At 33.5% G+C, this 21718-nt stretch overlaps 1 protein-coding gene across 1 annotated transcript in view; it reads right to left on the minus strand.

Annotated features, from left to right (window-relative positions):
* Positions 1–208: 208 nt before the first annotated feature.
* CSMD1 (CUB and Sushi multiple domains 1) overlaps positions 209–21718 on the minus strand; it is a 1074318-nt gene continuing 1052808 nt past the window's right edge. Inside the window, exons 64-70 of the mRNA XM_063389341.1 lie at positions 20909–21088; positions 19200–19244; positions 15189–15350; positions 14041–14153; positions 13189–13276; positions 6490–6622; positions 209–3829 (exon numbers count right to left, since the gene is read on the minus strand). Of these exons, the coding sequence (XP_063245411.1) occupies positions 3670–3829; positions 6490–6622; positions 13189–13276; positions 14041–14153; positions 15189–15350; positions 19200–19244; positions 20909–21088 (881 nt within the window). The 3' untranslated portion in view covers positions 209–3669. The remainder of the gene's footprint in view (positions 3830–6489; positions 6623–13188; positions 13277–14040; positions 14154–15188; positions 15351–19199; positions 19245–20908; positions 21089–21718) is intronic.

Raw genomic sequence — 21718 nt, forward strand, 5'->3', positions numbered from 1 at the left:
AATCTGAATCTGTAACATAACAGGAGGTAAATCCCACCTCACTAGACAGTGCCTGAATTTTTTTCCCAAGTTACAAAGTTCTTGGAAACATAAAAGCAAGACTAAGATTCCATTGAAACATTATCTAATGAAAAATCAGTATCTGAGATTTAAAAGCATAAAAGGAAATAGAAGGAACAAAGTTAATAAGAACAGGTCACACAATAGATGAAAATCTAAAATTAAATATTTAATTAGAACTCTGATTTTGTTTTCAAGGTAGGTGGCATTGCACAGGCTATATTACAGTCTTTTATGTTTGTTTTTTTTTCCCCAAAGAGAATACTGTTTATTTTTAACAGGCCACTTTAATATTAATACAAGTGTAATAGGATCAGAACCAAAAATCAGCTAAAGATGATACATTTAATAATGTAAAATTTTACATTATTGGGAAAATTACATTTTCTTTTTGTATTGTAAAAACATTTATTTTTAACAATTTACCTACATTAATCAAAAAAGTACAGCATATTTAATAATTTTACAAATTCTTCATAAAAAATATATCTCTGTACAAAAAGTTCTTTTGCACCTACTTCATGTCACAGCAGCATGTCGTGAAATGGCAGAATGAAATAGTGGGAATGAAAATTAGATTGACTCGGTCATTATGCGGGTGTTCTCCCCAGTCCCCCCACCCCCAGCCTCCCACCTATTTTTTTTATTTTTTTAATAACAACTTTTTTTGTTTACAAAATATTTTACACAAGAAAAAAAATTATTGCAGCTAGCCTGGAGAAAGGCAAGATGTGTGATACAAGCAGCAGTTTTTAACAGCTTTGAAGCACATAACCTGTTTTTTAAAAAAAATATAGCATGTATTATTAGCCTGTCATAATGATCTGGTCAACGCTGGGGGAAAAGTCTTCTGCATATATTTAAAAAAAACAGATTTCCTGGCTGCCATTACCCAGCCACTGCACATCATCTTAAGAGTCTCACTCTGAAGAAGCACCAGATCTAAGTGCATGCATACACAGCCCTCTATATGATAACTTCAGGAGAAGGAGATCCAACCTGGACAGAAGACTCATATTAGAGGAGAGGAATTTGAAAGGTGTGGGTAGAACTGATTAAAGTATAATACTTTTATTTTACTTGGGTTCCAGCATGCAGCTCCTGTTGAATCAACACTCCAAGCAAACTTCTTAGGATGATTTGTTAGTGTGTTCCTTTTGGGTGTCCCTGATCAAAGAGCACTCACTCAGGATGAGCAAACATTACATTACCTCCCAAAATGAACAACTGAATAATGGGTTCATGGAATCTGGGCTCTCTAATACCAAAGATCAAATCATTTAACACTTGTCTTTTATCCTCCAACACATTCCTTGGTGGTCATAGTAAGACAGGGTACTGAAGCATACACTGTAATGACAGGACTTGAAAACATCAATAACAGCGATGTATTTTGTTTTCAAAATTCTTTTTTTTTTTTTCTGTCATTGCTGCTACAGAAAGACTTTTAATGCAGTGATGTCGATTTTGAACACCTGTCAGAAACTTTACTCAGATAACCTCTTCCCTTCCTGGCCCACTGTTCCTACAGAAGTTTTTCATTTGCCAAGCAACTTCCTCTGTGTGGGGGAGGATCAGGACAACAACTTTTATCTGATGACTGGTATTTCTCAGGAAATGTAAAGGGCTCTGAGATGGGACAGCTAAATGAAACTCACTGCACAATAACTCCAGGAAAAAAAAAAAAACAAAAACAAAACAAAAATCAAAAAAGAAAGCAAAAAACCTACTAACAAAATGAACAAGGAACTGACTGGAAAATATTATTTATTAAATTTTCTTCAGAGTTTCTTGCTCATATGAAGCACATAACAGCTGCAGGCCCTACAATTATTATGTGTTGTATTGCTGGTATTTTTCATCTAACAGATGTAGTTGTTAAGCTGACCAAGGGTTACCTTTGAAATTTTTGTTGCGTTCTGCAACATTAGCTGAAAAATCTGTTATTGGGCTTATATTACCTTTTTGTTTGTGTATAAAAGCCAGACCTACACACATATGGAGTTCAGAAAAACTTTTCAACAGGCTTAGATAGCAACTGACAATAGGACATTTTGAAATTCAGGAAACTAAAACAAAACAACAGCATCAAAAAACAGCCCTGAATTAGAAGAACAGAAAAACAACTTTCCTGTTTTTTGAACTCAATGTGTATGACTAAAAACACATTTTGCTTCATTATTTACTATCAGTTCCTAATTTTAAAACTCAATTTAATTAATCTGCTCAATGGAATTTTTGTTTCTTTGTTTTCATTCATTAAAACCTCTAATTCTATGCATATGTTAATGATTACTCAACCTTTATATGTATAAATGTCTCTATCAAACTGTGTAAGTACAGAAGCAGTAAGCAGTGTGTTTAAAATTTTAAAATAAACAGAAAGCAAAGATAGTTGAATATTTCTCTATGTTCAAAGTAGAAACTGAATGACAACTTTTTATGGACAATTTGCACTGGGTTTATTTATGCTACTGTAATGTGTTTTAGTTCCATGTAACATCAGAAAATGATGTCATATTAAAGGAAAAATGGAAAAAAATGCAAAAGGGAAGACTGTATTATGAGCACAGGCTCACAGGCTTTATGAGCTATCTAAAATAAATTACTATTCACATTTGTACACGGCAAGCAGCAATAGCTGCTAACTCCCCTGCTGTTAAATAGTATGATACTGACAGTGGTGATTGATGACTAATTTCAGAAGAAAATAGTGGCAATGAAAATTTCTTAGAAACGGGCTCTTGTTCTAGCTGAAAGTGTCCAGTGACTTGTAATCATGTTTACAATGAAATTTAGTCAAAAGTTGACAAAAGAAACATTATCCTCTATAGCACAAGATTTTAACTAGTGCTAAGCACGGGGGTCAATTTATTGTCCAAGAAAATTTATTGTGGAATGTTTTGCTTGGCAAAGAGTCAGTGAATGTCTATATACAGTGGACAGTGTGTAGAAACCCTGTATATTTTTACCAGTCTCTTACTCAGTCCGCCATTACACCCTAGTGCAAAAAAATTGTGCATTAATATTTTGCGATATTAACGGCTGATTGGGGAATTGGTAAAACTGCCCTATGAATAAAATGTACTGTAATTTTTCCTAATTTTAGCAAGATTTAAATGGTAAAGCATTTTCAAGTGTATGCAGCCTCGAGGAAGGCTGTCTCCTCCTTCAAGAGAGCTTTATTTCTTCAGAATATTCCCGGGGATAATCTGTGGTGCTATCATTTGTCACAGTACTCAAAGGATTGATCCAAGTGCCCAGAAGAACGCACCGAAAGGCATCCAGCCGCATACAAATATGAGAGTCTGAGGCATCAAATATGACAAATTGGCATGACTTGGCAGTCTTCCTTAAAGTGTGCCTTGGTTTGAAGTAGATGCAGCCAGGCATTTTGATCCAACTTTAAGATGAAAAAATATTCTTTGTCTGATCCCCCGAAGACTGACACGTTTTTACCAGAAAATTTAGCTGCATGTAGGCTGACAGAAGATGTTAAAGATTACAGCAGCAAAGCCAAGAGAAGGGAAACTGGTATATGGCACCAAAGGAATTACTGCTTGTCCATCAGAGGTATGGCTATGAATCAGTCATATTGGGCACTGAAGGCTATACCACTGTACAAACTGTGTTCAGAGTTGTATCAAACCTCACAGCCTTTGCCTCTGTGGGTTTTAAGTTTGTGTCATACATGGGATTTTCAAATGAAGCCTGTCCATTACTGTTTTCATGTCCAGCATATCCATTGTACTGTACTTTTGGTCTTGTTCTGGGGAAAAAGACAATAATTGTCATTAGCAATCATAGACATTCTAATTTTTCCACTCTGTCTTCATACAACAGCAAGTGTCTGGAATATCTTGCACTGCTAGTGATAGTAACCTTCAGGAAAGGGTCTGCAATTCCCGTTATCCCAGGTAGATCTCCCCCAGCATGTCCTTCTACCTCCATAAATACTTCCAACAATAAACACTGCTAAATACCTTGTCCAAACCCCTGCGATCAGATTGATCAAGTCCTAAGTGATATTCACATAAATGTTGACAATTCAGCATCAAATGATACTGAAAGTAACTATTCTTATATTTTTGATAGTTTTTTTCTCACCATGAAGGAGATACCAAGAATGTTCACATTTTTATGCAAAGCTTTGTTAGAACATATAAAGCCAATAATTAAATGAAAAATGAACCAGAATTGTGCAGATTTTCTCATATATATAATAAAGTGATATCCTATGATATTATATTTTACTATTTTAAATTCACATCTCTTAGTATCTAAAATTATCTAAAGAATATAAAGAAGTTCAGTATATTTTTTATACATGTAATTATTATAAAGCAAGAAAAGAGATAAAAGAATGCAAAATATAAGTGCTTGATGTTTAATAAATGTAAAAAAATAGAATCTCATTATGTAATTTCAGAAAAAGGTTCTTGAAAGTCAAATTCTTCTTATAAAATTATTCTGTTTTGGATAAGAGATAGGTAAAGCTATCATTGAAATGTGTTACTAATGGAAATTGACAATATGCAAATAATTCTGTTGCTAACAAATATGGGGTTTTCTGCCTATTTTAATTTTATAACTAGTAAAAACTAGTTATAAAGTCTAAAATCTTTACTAACTAAGTTATTAGTCTAAAATCTTAGAACTTGGAGCTTTCCTAAGTACACATAATTAAATATATTTTAATTTTGCTCAGAAAGATTGGGATGCAGCTTTCATTCCTGAAGTAATCCCTGTCAGCCAGATAAAAGGTACAACTGTGTAAAAAAGATTTACCAGCCCTGGTTCTAATTAGACAATGTTAGTGTGAGATAGGCACAGCAGAACATCCATTAAATTGTAACCTAAAACCTTCAAGTTCTCTGTTACAGAAAGCCTCTAGGGGCATAACTACTGTCGCACCATTTTGAAAATTTGATGTTGTTATTCTGATCAGTAATGTAATTTCAAGAATGTCCCTTCAAAACTTACAGACTCTGTTCTCTTTCCGTTGGAACATCCCTTCTTTTGGAAAGAATAAAGCTTGACCTAAAATTACTTTATCTTACAAATCAACTTGTTAATTTTTTGATGGCAATATGACACTGATATTCCTCTAAAACCTGCAGTTTAGTGGAAGTAATCCACTAAAAACAGAAGAAAAGGAAAAATATTCTTTGAAATACTTAGTTATGAGAAACATCTCCTATCTCAATAATAACACATTTAAATTAGGCAGAACTTCAATGCTGCATCATACCAGTAACAGAGGGATTATAGCTGCCTCTCTAAAGAACGAATTTGGTTTCTCCTAAATACATACATACTTGTACTGCTCTTGTAGGGTATTAAAGATTTCATAGGATAAACTACAAAATGTACCCCCATGTCACAATATATATTTTTTATGAGTTTGCCTCCTCTTTCTAAGCAATATTTCCTTCTCATTCCATCTCTTCTCCAGCCCCAAATGCCTGTGCATTCATGATGCTCTTAAAGCTCTCCCCACCACTGCAGAACAGGAGCTGTCTGAAAACGTTGACCTGTAAGGCAACAGAAAGGTGTCCTACAGTGTCAAGTTTGAAGACATTGTTGACAGCTCCTCCTGAGCAGTTTTTGTCAGCAAAAGGCTATCCTAAATTTCAGGACATGGATCATTTTAACTGGAGCTCCCAAGTTCAAGGCCCATGGCAATTATTATTTCCCAAATCATCTAATGCCAAGGTAGGCAGACAATCTACTGCATTGTAGGACACTGGTGAACCTCAGATTGTCTGTGTGATTTCTTGCAATCACAAAATACTCTTGGTATGCAGATTATAGAACAAAAGTTTAAAAAGCATGTTCCTGTAAACATTATTTTGCAAATAGTTCTCAGAACGAACAAATTTCCAGAAGAGACATAGCTATCAGCCCTCAAACCAGATTTCAGACAACATTGTTTGGTTTATTGCATTATCTAGTGACATACAGAAGTTTCATGTGACCTGAAGTGGTGCCAGTTCTTACAGTAGTCACTAGCTGACTCAGCTTATACTCTAAGTAGTCACATTATGGGCTGTTCCCTCATGGGATTTATGGATTTTTCAGCTTGTATAATTAATACTAATAAACTTGTTGAAAGAAGCAGCATACATTCAATTTAATAAAGCATTAAAACAAAAAAATAGAACATGTGACCTCAGATTTCAATCTGATTCAGCCTAATGAACCAAGAAGGTTGACAGGTCTTTGCTCCTTAACAGATCAACTCATTTTTCAAAATTTACACCATTAAGAACTGCTCTGTGCTGAACTCCTTCATGGGAATACCCAAAAATATTTGTCTTTCTAGAGCAAAGATATTCTTAAAAGCTTTTAGCACTATGTTCTCTAGTTACCTATCAAAGTCAAACCAAAAAGCTTATTAAATTAGTTAATAAATAACATTTACAATACCTGTGTTTGTAGAGGTAAAATGCAAACCCTGATAATATTAGAGCAAAAAATGGTACCAGGATGGCAGCTGCAACTGAACTGCTGTTTGTACCATAGTAGTGATTTGAAAGGTCTGTGTCTGCACTTAAAGGACCTGAAATGAAACAAAAGGGGTAGAAATAAATTTTTCACATTATATATGGGGAGAAAAACAATTCCCATGTTATCCAGCTAAGGATATTTTACTCAAGAGTTAAAGAAGATGGTGTCTTGATAAAATAATTCCATTTCAAAACATGAAATAAATAGCATGCAGAGTCATAGTATAAATACTGTTAATACCACTTCACGATGTATCAATAACTATCAAAATGATTTGAAAATGGTATTCGGCAAGTGAAATAATTATGAAACACGCTGATCATGACTCAATTTAATAAAGTTAAGCAATATAATTTCTGAAAAACAAATTAATTCTGGAAAAGCACTGTATTCTGGGAGTTCTAATATTCAGCTGGGAAACCAACAAGCAATGCAAGATCACAACAAACAAGAACAAAGAAGGAAAATCTGAGGTGACTGCAATAAACCACAGTGGTTCTGCTGGTCTCAGTAGCTGTCCCGGGTCTGTGCCTGTGTCCATGTCCCTCTGGCAGCTGGGTTTGCACTGGGATAGAACAGAGAATGCAAGTGCAGTGGGCTCCCGCTGTGGACAGGCGGATAACTTGGACTGTAAAGCATTTTGAAGAACATATTTTTTCATCAGTATAAAGAGACACTTTGCTACATTGCTTAAATAGTTGACCACCTTGGTAATTCAAATTGTGAAGGATGAAAGACAATTTTATGATGAAAAATACAGAAAATTTTGTAGAAAAGAATGGTTTTTGAGGACCAACTCCATGTTGCCAGTTTGAACTCACAGCTCCTCAGAAAGCATTACAGATCCCAATCAAGAAAGAAAGACTAGGACAGAGGGAATGTACAGAGAGGATCGGGCTTGGACAGATAACTGTGTTTGATATTCTGGGGTATTACTGCTGTTGAGAGTGGAGGAGAACAGGAGACACTGCTGTTTACCTCTCAGAAATGCTCCAAACCACCAGTACAGAGTGTTTCAAACACCACAACTCCCTCATGGATAGCAGCAGCATCAATCAGTCTTGTTAAGACTCTGGTGCAAACCAGCTATACAGCAGAGACATGGCCACTATGCTAATTTCACCAGTCTACTAAAACATCTAAGTAAATTCAAAAACTGAGAAAACACAAAAAAAGAGAGAAAAAAATTTTCTCCTGTGATCCCAGGAAATGTTCAAGGTCAGACTGGATGGGGCACTGGTAACTTGATCCAGTGAGCAGTAAATCATGGTAGGCGGTTTAGAACTAGATGATCTTTAAGATCTCTTCCAACCCAAACCATTTTATGATTCTTTGATTCTATGATTTCTTGCAGTTCAAGCTCAATGCAAAAGACAATTGAGATAAGTCTTTTTTTTCTGTGAGTTACCTTTAAATTGTAGATGTTTCAACTGTCAATATTAAAATATCTTTTGCATATTTAATTACAAAAAAATCTATTAAATTTTAGGAAGTAACTAACTTTCAATGAAAATAAAGTCAATCTTGCTGGGAATTCCAGTATTGCCACATGTGATCCTTTAATATATGACAGAATATTGCAATAAAATTCTTTTCACTGTCCTAATCTTCTGTCATGTTTTAGACTTCTCTACATATTTCTCTGCAGAACTGGTGAAGGAAAACACTTTCAAATTAATAAGCCTACTATTGTGGGATCATGTTATGAGCTTCATCACTCTACTCTTAACATTGAACTGTTTCAGCATAAAACCATTTTATAAAATCTTTGGGATTTAATACCCAGTACTTGTCCGAAGACTCAAGCTGTGGAAATATACTTGGCGTAAATTTATGTATTTGTACTGCATTGTACATGTATTGGGCATTCCCCAACTTATCTAAATTAAAGAAAGACAAACTACAGTAGTTCCAACAGTTATTAAAAGTTTTAGAAGTACTGATTCAAACGGTTTTGATTGGTTAGAAGAAATGACAGACTATAGAAACAAACAAACAAACAAACAAAAACCCCACATTGTTATCACTTTCTTCATTCTTTACCACCACAATCTCCAGGCGTTTTTCCAATTATTTGGAATAACTAAAAAATATGGTAATGATCAAATTCATTGAAGTCAAATAAACAAAAATCTGGAATTAGTATTCAAACTCTTATAAAAATTTCAAAATAGAAATATGTGTGATCAATGAAGTCTTAACTTATATCTCAAAGCTATTGTCATGCCATATATGATAGATACATTTTAATGTACAAGTAGCAGAAAAATTATAATCTTCATAATGAACAATTCTTAGTATGAACTTTTTGGTTTATTTAGTTAATTAAAAAGCTCAAGATTTAAAAACAGGCACAAATTCACACTTAAAGAGTTTCTTTTAAGTTATCTGTGCTGGATAACTGATTCACATTTAACACCTTACACAAAACTTCTAGTGGAGATATCCACAAATTCTATATCTCTACTTTTTGAAATAGCACACTTAAGGTAGTGAAACTCGACATTTTTGACTGAAGTTTATAACCTTTAATTGGACAGTTTCAACCTGGAGTTGACCAGGTGCAGACTCTGCATTGCACATGCTTTTCATTAGAAAAAGAAACTTCACTGCAGTTTTGCATAATCTGAATTTTAGTCATGTATGAGGCTCAGTATAACTTCAGTGTGGTCTGGTCTACTTATTATAATAATTTTCAGACCTCTTTGTGATTAAGCATATCCTGATGTGAACTTTGTCATTCTTCCAACAGCATTATCATGGTAAGAAATGGAAAACATATTTTACTGCCCAAATTAAAGTAATGATTGCTACCACACCTAAAACCAGAAAAGTAGAAATACCTAAATATACACACAAACACACACAAAAAATGTATGCAAAAGATAATTTGATTTAATTTTCATTAAAACAGCCATACTTTGTCACTGGGAAATGTGCTATTTAATGAAGGGAAGTTCAGTAAGGTTATAAATTTTTTTTGGATTTTTTAGCATTTCACATAATAACAGGGCTTCAGCTTCCTAAAACAGCAGCAGTCAGGTGAATTCAAATTTTGATAACACACAGTGAATTCACTAATGTACAAACTTTGTACTTTTATTCTTGAGGTGATTGAATAGTATTGTCATTTATACTTAATAGGAAATAATACTTTTTAAAAGAAAATACTGTGCAACCTGATCTCATGGTGGCAAACATGCTCTACTGACCCAAGTCATTCCACGATTGTGTGATAAAGACCATTTTTTTATCATTGTTTGGATCTATCATATGCATTTCTCCTTTGACTCCTAGCTTGGGGCTTCACTTTTCTGGCATCTGTACAGCATAGCTCAGTTTTACTAAGACAAATACTGTTTAAGTCAGAGAAAGTGTGACAGCAAAAGACATGCAAGAATAAGAAAAGCAGAACTACATGCCTAAGAGTAATTTCTGAGGCAAGGATGGTTAGCAGGTCAAGGATTTAAGAGAAAAAAATACCAACACAGAAAGCAAATCAGCAGCTTCCAAGGAACAACACAGGCTGGAACTTCTTCACCTGACTGAACCTGCTGGACAGCAAAGACTCTTTGGATTGGTGCCTCACTGGGTATAGACATACACATGTCTATATGTCTGTACCATAGAGTTTCATAGCTCATTGCTCCAGATATCTGTTTGTGTAGCTAACACACAACAGCTCTGTACTCTGGAGCTTTCAGTGCCCTGTTTAGGTGTAGAATTTCCTTGTGAATGATGGAAACTGTGTGAAATGATCTGGAGAGGAAGGAAGATTTACAGAGTAAAATTTAAAATTCACATATCTCATAACATTAAATACTTTTAAGAGTTGATTGATTTCCATTAATGGATATGTATTCCACAGCCATTGATCTAATATAACACAGATGCAAACTGATTATGCATATTTCATTTTTTGTTAGAATGTTATGTTAGTCTAGACAAGTCATAAAGTCAAAAACTTTGAGGAAAGAAAAAATTGGAAAGAGAGGTGGGTCATTGTATCTCTCCATAGAAAATAAATACAGGAAAATAATAATTTTGTGAAGAAAGTTTCTATTCTCACAGTCACATTTTTACACAATTTTAAAAGAAGTGGCCAGACTAAAATGATCAAGATTTTAGAATAAACATCTTCTAGAAGTTTAGTGTTGAGGCATAGGCACTCAAAAATTGCTGAAACTGAAGTTAGCTACAGACTTGCAGTCTTTAGAAACCAAGCTGCTATAACCTAACAGACAAAAAGCCCTCAGAAATTACCAATTACTTGGCAACAGAGGTTAAATAATTTGGTGGCACAACTTGGGCCTCTTAAGAAGGCTCAGGTACACTTTCAGTTCTCTAAACAGACTTATAACAAATCTCTTTATCCTTTGGGTTGTTTTCTAAGGCTACAGCCAAAATTGCTTCTGAGAGAGGATAAAAAGTACTAAGAAAGAAAAGTTGTTTTTGCTTTCATGTCATTTCAAGTTCCAAGACTGAGCATACTCAGTTGTTTGAGCACAGTTCTAATAATGCCCCTGCTGTGGATTTGATTGCCATATGAGTAATTTGTTTATTGGACATGATTTTCCTTGTGGGTCCCTTTCAACTAAGAATATTCTGTGATTCTGTGATGCCCACTGACACCAGTCTTTTTTTAGTCCTGTGTTATAGAAAATTATTCATCAAATATATTGGTCTTTCCCACATAACGAAGTGGTTTTCCATAAATGCTGTCTTTGAAGTATGCTTGCAAATGAAGAATTTCATATTGCTTTATGTATGCATCAGTTTATGTATACTTTTGACTTATTGTAAAGGCAGCAAATTATTTAACTTACTTAAAAACCACAAATATGTTAAATCTTCAGACAGAGGATATACGAGATCTCAGCAGAATATTCATGAACAGAATAGATTTTTTAAAAAAGGAAATTGCCCCTAAATATAAGAGAGTATTGACAAATATGATCTGTATTGGATGGAAATTTGCTGTTTCCTTTTAGTTGTTGTTTATTCAATAGAGAATAAGCAATTTGTAGAAAATAAGTGTCTGTTTAGCAATTTTGTAAAAGAGATGGTATCTCCATTTGCAGCAAGCTCTCTACCAAGACGTCAAAACTGAAGATGAGAAGTCCCCAGTCCAGGAATGCAGGATTAACTTGGACACTCCAGCTCCTTACTAGCCTTATACAAACTGATCTCTTATATTGCAGCTCTAAAGGGTAATATGCACAATGTTTTCCACTACTGTAGAATACATCCATTGGAGAATTCTGCAACTGTTTAACTTTCTGCTTATTCTCCATTTACCATCATGAGTTATCAGTTTCACATAGAATGAAACTTTTATTTTCAGTAGCTGGCAAACCATGAATATATTTTTGACCTTGCTTAAGAAAATAGAAAGTACAAATATACACCCTCCCCACAAACAAAAACAACAAACCACATTCTTATTGTGTCAAGATTCCAAAGGCTGCCTAACAGAGATATTTGAACAAATGTTGATGCTCTGTTTTTACAGTGTGATAGTTAAAATCAGAAAGCAAAAGCATCTTAGAGTAGTAAAGATCACATGAAAAAAGAGGCAGACAAATAATCTGTCCCACACAAGAGTTTACTCTGGAGATTGAACTTGTATTCGCCTTCAGTAACTGGCAGCTCTTACCCTGGGACTCTGAAGAGATGGGTTTGTGCCCCTGGTCACCAAACATACTTAGCAATTTTAGAGATGGCCAAGACAAGCAAATGCACAGCATAGCTGCTACTATAGCACTTAACAGAGCAAAGAAGTGCAAGGGAGATTTGACAGAACTCCAAAGAGCACTGGGTACAGCACCAGTGCAGCTAATGTAACCAAGGCAATTTATGTACATACAGTCTGCCATAGAGATATTGGCTAGGCTGTCTCCTCCTCCTAGACCAGTACTTTTCTGTGCATATACCTTGCTTTGACCACTTTGCAGTAGTTCCAGGATCAGAAAAGGCAGATGCCTACACTTTGTATTTGACAAAAATATTTTATGAGTGAATATTTCATAAGTAAATGCTTTATTTTTTATGATAAAACTATTTCATGAGTAAAATAACTAGTCTTACACCAGCTGCTAAAGCACCTGAGCACTTGAGCTGTAATACATACCTCAGACACTCATTTAATATTTTTGACAGTAAAGTAAAATTCGGTCCAAATATATATACATTCTGAAAACATCCACCAGCAACAGGCACTCTCCAAACGACACTGTCAAAACTAGGGTTGATTCTGTCCTTTTAATTTCTTATATGATTCTGATTACAATTTATATATTTAGGCAGGAAATGTGTTTGCATTGCATGATATCCTGGTACTTTCAAAAAGAAATGCAAGTTCTTGTAATGGCACTATCTTTTAGAGCATCCTATACTTATTAGGTTGTTACACTATAAAACCTGTGATAGTAACATGTTAAGCAGAGTTAAATTAGGATTTGAACTGTGTATTTGAAATACCCGTATTTGGTTATGTTTTGTAATAGGAGCAGTGTAAAATAAACATGCCTACTTCCATTAGATAGCTGAGTAATTCTTTAAATTCATTTTTGCAAGATGCCAAAAGACGATACATAACAGATCTATGAATGGATGTACCTTGTCTTTGGAGCATAAATTTTCCAAAGTCTTTTCCATGTATATCACCTTGATAGGTAAAAACTCCTCTTTCAAGCCCTGAGGATACCTAGAATATGTTGAAACAGAAAAATTATTTCTGAAATGAATAAATAACAATGTTTAGTCATTCATTTTTCTGACTTAGAATAGATAATATGGAACCCAGACTTTAACTTTTTGCCTTTAAAATATTAGTGAATTTTCTATGCTTATACAATATTTATTATTTAAAATATTTTATTTTATTTATTTGCAAAGATATTAAACTAAATTTCAAAATAATACCTGGATTGTTTTTTAAAAAATCTAATGTATATTGCTGGGTTCAAAAATTCTTGAAATGCCAGACTCATAATTGACTTAGCGTGCAAATATAGAAGCCTGCTGAATTGTCATATTTAAAACCATTTTCCTTAGAAAGCATCATGAGGTAGAAAGAAGAAATGCAAAAAGTAAAATAACACTGTTTTCCTTCAAGATTACGTGTACTTTTATTACAGTGAACTATTTACCAAATCAAAAGAGGATAATATTACTAAAGGTAAAATTTCCACTCCCATCTACGGAAACAAAGCAAAGCAATGGCAAAATATGCTGATGCAGTTCTCCTTCCCTTTCATAAACTAAAAATTTTAATCAGAGTACAGCAGATAGAATTTCATACACATATTTTTGAAAGAAAAAAGTAATCCAACCTCTACACTGACATCCAGAGTGCTGGATTACATATTTGTAATACAAAAAAAAAATGCATACAGTTACATAGATAATCACAAATTACTTCAGAATTTAATCTCAGCCATCTTTATCCATGGCAACCTGGGTACTTACATAACCATCTAGTGCCCAGTTGTCGTTTTCATACTTGCTTACAAAAATGTCACTTGGTCCTTTAATTTGAAAAGCTTTCAAGAGCAAATGGGTTTCTTCCTTCTTGTAAACACCTATTAAAATAAAAGGGACATGACATACCTTTTAAACAATTTTTCAACCAGTTTGTTCAAATATCCCTTCAAATCTAAGTATACTGTTTTAGAACTAAAAGTTTGTAGAAACATTCTGTAATAAAAATATTTCATAACATGGAAAACCTCAAGATTTAAAGTCCTGCTAGATCTTATTTAACTCATCCTTTGCCTCATCATACTTGATAAGAGTATGAAAAGATAGGATTGTATTGTTTAATTTTGTACATAATTGGGCAAGAATAGTTGTCTTTTTATACAGTATTTCAATAATTCTGAATACAGATAGAGCTCCTTTCCTGGAATTTCCATGACCTGGAAAAACATAGATTTTACTGACATCACAACAGTATATTGCTACAGTAGATATCAGTAGTGCAGTGGAAGAAAATTCTTTTTTGACAACCAATTACTCCAGTTCTCTCTGAACCCTTGACCTTAAAATATAGTAATAGCTGATAATGTTCTTTTCAATATAACTGTGATGAGAGGCTAAATCTGGACTTCACAGTTAGATTTACAGAAATGAATGCACAACGTTGATTATAAGGTATGCATAATTTACAATGATTTTTAATTATCTGTGCCTGTTTTATGCTATGCCATTATTAACACCACATTGTCTTAAGGTAGATATTAATCACTATTGATTATTTGAGCTTTTCAATGGTACAATTCTTAATATGCCTATATACACTTTGTCTGCCACTTCAGTATTTCCTATGAGTTCAACACACCAATGCTATGCAACAATCTGAGATGAATAAACCCTAACTCAGTATCTATTTTAAATATATTGGCTTAAATAGATGGGTGACTGCATATGAAGTGACAGAAGCCTGTGCAGATCATTTTGTTAAAACCTTTCCTTTGCAAAAGAAAATTATTTTTAGCAAAAATATAAATTTTTTGTTTAATTTTCCATTTGAATGAAAATGAATCAAAATTAAACAGATTAAAAAAATTTTAAAAAATTATAAGAGCAGCTACTTTAGCATGAAATTCTGAACCTACCTGATAGTTTGAGTTGTATGTTGGATGCCTCAATGAATGTGGCATTCACTTTGCTGCTTGTAGTATTGAACCAATCAACAGTGAGAGTAGCAGGCTGTCGTTTTCCTAAATATTCATAAAACCCTTTCCACAGTGAATTTACAAAAAACACATCTGAAGGAACTAAATAAAAGGGGGGGGGGAAAACAAAGAAAGAAGTAAACTACAATGAAATAACAATTTTTCTAGCCATAACTATGCTCGTAATTTTTTTAGACAATCAATCCACTGTTCTAAGGAGATATTATAGTAAAAATTTTACCGAAAAAACCCCAAACAATACATCTAATAACCTTTCCACACAATTGCCTATAATATACTACACCTGTCCATCATGGTATATGTTCTCAAATAACCTCACACTTTATAGCTTGTGTGATTAAGTGAATGTCCTCAATACTATGAAAAAACTGGACTCTTCCCCTAAAGCCCTGTACCTTTAAGGTACGTGGAAAGGAAATATAATATTATTCTGAAACCGGAGATTCCTGGAAAGAAATACTGTCTTAGGCCATCTCTTTTGTTTCATGGATCTATTGAAGCACTGTGATTTTCAACTGAGTAGCAAATGAATATTTAACTGAATTGCCTGAATTTCTGGTACAGTTTTATCAGTCGTTTTTAGATTTCAAAGCTTTTTTCCATAAAATATTACTGCACCTAGGAACAGAAAAGTTTTCAAAGACTGAAACTTTTTCTTTGATTTAAAACAAACTGCCACTTCTCAGCAACCACAGTTTGAACTATCTGAAGTAAAAATTGCACAAAATGAAGCATGCATTATTGGAAGAAGTACATGCATTTGGATTACTTATTTGATGGGATTTGTATCTTTCCTTTACAATGAAAAAAAATTTGGGTATTAGATTTTGTATTTTAAATTGTTGTACTAATCACATCATATCTTGACAAAATGATAGCCCTAGCAAGTATTAAAATCCATCCTTACTATCCATGACTACTGTAAATGATACTTTCTAAACAGCTAAAGACTGACATTAGAAGTGTTTCACACTCTTCTAATTAAAACCTTAAATTAAATAATTGGATTTTCTTTGTATTTTGTCAAACACTGAGAACAAAGACCGCTCAGCAGCTGTCTTTACTGAAAGAAATTTATCAGAGTAGGTGTTCTCTGAATCCATTTTAAAAATTCCATGGATATTTCCTTCTCTACCTAATAATTTATTGTAAAAATTAATCAAAAAAGAAACCCAGCACAATAATTCTTGACATGTAATATCTGAAAATCAGAGGGTGGATTAGATATTGACTAAAGGATAAATAACTTCTTCCATGTATTTTGCCTTTAAGTTGTGAAAAAGTCACAAGCAAATGTTCAAGCTCAGTGTGGAATGATTTGAAAACATCCTTAGCATGTTATTGGTTCTGTCAATGGAATCCAATTGAGCAGAGACCTATTAAATGGCTTTGAGTGTAACAGCTTTGAGTAACTAGAAGCGTTTTACTTCCAAAATAAAAGTCAGAGGGGGCTTTACACAAGGTTACCTCAACTTACTACCAAAAATCTGAAGCATTACATTTCAATTGGTATGTCACAGTCCTTAGAAGTTGTATAATTTCTGCAAAGATGTGGATTCTGTAAAGGGTCTTTCAGACCCTTTTTTCTATGCATGTCTCATTTTTTGCTACAATAGTGACATAGCTAAATTTGAAACCTGGTATTCCAAAAAGAAATATTACAACTGTTTTTATTTGTCTATGTTTTTAATTAAAATTGTTTGTCACCCATAAAGGTGAACATCTAGTATTTGTGATATGAACCAAAGAGGTACTATGTAAGGCTTTTATAAAGGACTCCATAGTTTTATAAAGGACTCCATAGTTTTATAAAGGACTCCATAGTTTTTGCCACACTCCAGCATCTTCAGTAGATAGTTTGTCTAATAGCTCTATCAATAATAGCTGGTAAGCTTTGCAAAATAGTACCACTGACTCAATGTTTACAGAGTTTGCACTTGCACATGAACAGAATCACTAGGGGAAAAATTGTATTACTGCTTCCCCAGTGATATTTTTTTAAACGTTAAAATGCACGTGCTGCAGTCTCCAGAGATGCAGTCTGAAGAGGCTCTGAGATGATTGTGCTAAACCCTTACAAGTTTCCTGCCCTTCCCACCCTCTGTGTGCAAATGCAAAATGAGAAAAATGAACTGGCTGTTAGTATTCTAATACTGCACTGACTGCACTGATTGTTCTCAGAATATGACAATTGGGAAACTCCATGGCTCCTCATTAAAACAGCTTCCTACTTATTTTTGGGAAAAGTATACAAAGCAGTGAGAACTGTAGAAACCAGAGTAATATAGTTCTTGATTCTCACATGGAAATTGTAAGAATTCTTTAGTTGCCACTTATACTCAATCATGTAAAAATGTTTACTATTGCTTATGAAAACATTAACTCTGCCAAAAAAAAAAAACAAAAAGAAAGTAAACAGTAAATATAATTTGCATTCATTTGTCTAAATGTGAAAAATCAGAACACAATTCTGTTCTGTTATGGAAACTGTAGTTTACCAATATTAGCTTAATTCCGTTCAAAATACAGATAGCAGCAAATCAAAATGTATCAAAAGTCAAGATAACAAAGACAGCATTTCAAAATACATAATGTTCTAGAAAGAAGAGAATTAACAAATTTCAAACACATAATAATAGTGCAGAACTGTTTTTTGAAAACCAGTTAAAACGTTTTCTCAATTACTGTCATTTGTTACAGTTTCACTTTTCTCTTTATTAATATTGGCACTTTCAATCATAGCATTTATTTTTTTTTTAAAAAGCTTTTAAATAGTACTTATCAAAACTAGTTCTAAAGGACAGGACATTGTGTGAATTGATACTGACACCCTGCATAGTGAACATATCTAGAAACTAGGTCTACATTTGAATTTGCCATTGAAACTTCAAAACGTGGGTGATAGCAGATTAATGCGTACCTTAGGTGTTTGGTGAGGTGAAGCCTCCAATAAATGAAGACTGTATATTAATTATCATGAATGAACACTGTATCCTGCTTTATTGTGAGTCTGTAGAAGTAATGCATTTCAGAACAGCTCATTTATGGATTCACCTGACACTCACTAATAAACTCTCCAGGAAGGTTAATTATTAGCAGAAATACCTTTTTATCCTATCTACTCTACATAGAGTCTTTCTATGAATTGCCATGAGTGTGAACCATTAATTTTATTTTCCTGGCAGCTTTGCTAAAAATCAAAATATAGAATTAAAAGCTCATTTATTTGGTGACAACTCTGCTTATTGTAAATAAGTTTTTAAAAAATTAGGACTACATTTTCTGAATGAGGATTTCTCAGATGCATTTGTCCATTTTGTTACTGGCAGGAGGAATAGGTTAACTGCATACATGTTCATGAGGTGGCACAGAAAAGTAACAGAAATGTTTGGCTGCCTTGCCACCCGCCTGCTGGTTCACACTGTTTGGGAAACCCTATCTTGGAGCACATGGAGAGTTTCTGTGAAATGATGGCCAAGAATATTTCCAGAACTGGTTTTGTGGTGGGGTTTTTATATTTCTCACAACACTTGCAATGTAAAGGGCAGAACTTCGACTGAATCTAATCCCTGCAATTATAGCATATGCAATTATAATGACTATTATAAGGCTCTCCATTATAGCAATCTCTCTGATATAAAACTACATCGAATCTGAGGTTTGTGTATATAAACTTCTTCTGTCTGAGAGGGGATTTTGTGCAATTTACAAAACTGGCACTGTATAAATTTAAGAATTCTTTGTGAAAAAATTTTATAGAATAGGTTTCACATGTCACCTGTTATTATGAAATACCTCAACATTTAAATTCCTTGGAAATTAGTAACAAATACTTCACTAAAATATTGGAAATAGTTTTATTATCCATAACAATCTCAGGTATAAATCAATTTAATTTATTTAGATCTAAAGCTCTTCTTGTATACAAACCTGGAGTTTTAGTTATTGTTTCATTAACTTCTCTCACTCCTTTACCTACAAGTAAAAAGACAAATTATCATTTTCATGAACATATTTGTGTGGTTTTTGTTTGTTTTTGTTTTTGTTTTTTAAATAGAATATTAAAACAATACCTGTTGGATGCAATCATCTTATATCTGATAGAGTCACTTTTAAGACAGAAATAACTTCTCTTAAATACTTTACATGTTTAAACTTATCCACTTGCACAAAAATATCAGAAAATAATTTAGATAAGTAATATTTTTACTGTGGAAAGTTGTCTGGCTAGCTAAGTATTTCATACATTTAGGGCTAAAATGTTTATATCAGTCCCAGTGCTATAAAAGAGAGCCTTATAGAGGGGACAAATACTATATCTAATTATGAATAATAATCTATTAAATATAGTAAAAATTGCATTTAGAAAGACATATTTATGAATCACAAACCAGCACGAGGCAGATAGCTTGATTCAGGACAGGATCAGATATCATGGGAAAGACTGACAATTTGTGAATTAAAAAGCTGTAATTTGCTCTGTTTCTGGTACACTCAGCAAAGTTATGTCCATTGATCCTGATCAAGTTCTGAACTCATTTGGCACACTAGAAAGGATAGTGTCCCATTGGAAGGTTTGGTCTTGCATTTTTTTTTTCTCTTTAGGAGAAGAAATTCACTAATTAGACTGATCAAGTGCTAAGAAAGCACAAAACAGGGTAGGACACTCAATGAGAATTATACCTAAAGACTGTAACCCAATCTTATAGCTATCTCTACTGCAATTTATCTTCAATAAATAAAACAACAAAAAAGACCCCCAAACCAAAGATCATTTATCTCAAATTATTAATTATACAGTATCTATGAAAAATCATCCTTCAGGGACACAGAATAAAGATAAATTCTGATATGCAGATTATATGACAATGCTGAATCAAAGAAGTCTGCCCTTACATTAAAGAAAAAAAAATATTGCTCAAACATCAAAACTATTCAGCACACTTTGTTATATTAAAATTAAAAATCATACTGCAAAGATTTTCCCATGGCATCTGACTATTTTTCCTCTATTAATATTCTAAGTTAAATTTTATTTTATTTTTCTGAATTGAGAACTAACAGCCATGTGAATTTGCATGTGAAGAGCCAATTCAGATCTTATAACTGTATACTTAGATCTACTTTAGAAAACTATATGAAAGTTACACTGATAAAAAAGCGGATTATAATGCAGAGATTTTTTTCTTATTGTACTGCTCCTTTTTATTTTATAAGATTTCCTTACACTAAAAGCATACCTGCATGAAACTAAAGGTTAGGATATTAAATATTATAGAAAATAATATATTAAGCACTGAATACATTGAAATACTATTTAAAACTGTGACATAAAGATAAATGCAGTTAAGTAGAACTTTATATAGTTTTGGTTTTGTTTGCTGTTGTTAGTGGTAACAATATGTACGTGTGCCTGTGCACCTGCACACATGTATCCCATTTTCCTCCTCCATGACTTCTACATGTTATGTTCACTTAGATTTCTTCATTATTTCTTTCATAAAATAAAAGCTGTTGTTCCATGAGTGTCATTAAATAATAAGTGGGAAAAACTTAATACTACTAAATAAAACAAAAATGTCAGGGAAAATTAATTTAAACCCAGTAGGATCCAACAAACCACTTGAGTAATGACTTACTTTTACAAATAGGTGATTTTCCTGTCCATTTCATATCTGGTTTACATGTCCGATGCTCTGATCCACCAGCAAGAAAAAATCCTGGCTGACAGGTGTACACCAAGGTGTACCCTAAGGTAGGAAGGTCTATTGCTTTCACATCTACGTGTGCCGGCGTTTCTGGCTGCCTGCAAGCATGAGCTGCAAAGGGGTGTTACAGTTAGAAGGGGTTTCCACGGAATTAGAGTGTCCAATTTGAAATAAATGCATGAGAACTCTGGATAGCTTTTAGCAATTTCAAGTAGCTATTACTCGTAAAGTTGACACTCAGAGCGTATAGTTATATTATTGTGGGATGGAAATGATGCTATAACATGTTTTTAAAGAATAAACCAAAATCAAATGATGCTAGGAATCAGAAAACAGTTAAAATGAGGGGAAGCATGTGACATTGTACATGGTGCAATGATTGGTCCTGTGAATTATTGTATTGTCACAGCTTCAAGCATCACTTCCCTCTGTATTCTGAAAATTAGAGTGGTTATTGGGATAAATAAATGCATTCCAATTGAAATAAAGGTTCTACAAGAATGTTTTGTCATAGAACATTGACTATAACAGATTTGGTTACTCAGGATGCTTCTTTCTCTGTGCCACATGGTGTTCATTTATAATAACCCAAAGACAATTTAAATCAGGATAAGAATCTAAGGTCATTGTAATGAGTTACTTTTAGCTTAGGTCAGTGTATTTTCGTACAATAGTTATTTCATGTCCTCCAACTCACACAGAGCTGTAAGTCATTTTCATGCATTGCCCAGAAAAGATGGG

The sequence above is a fragment of the Prinia subflava genome, chromosome 2 (genome assembly GCF_021018805.1).
Source record: "Prinia subflava isolate CZ2003 ecotype Zambia chromosome 2, Cam_Psub_1.2, whole genome shotgun sequence".
Lineage (NCBI taxonomy): Eukaryota > Metazoa > Chordata > Aves > Passeriformes > Cisticolidae > Prinia > Prinia subflava.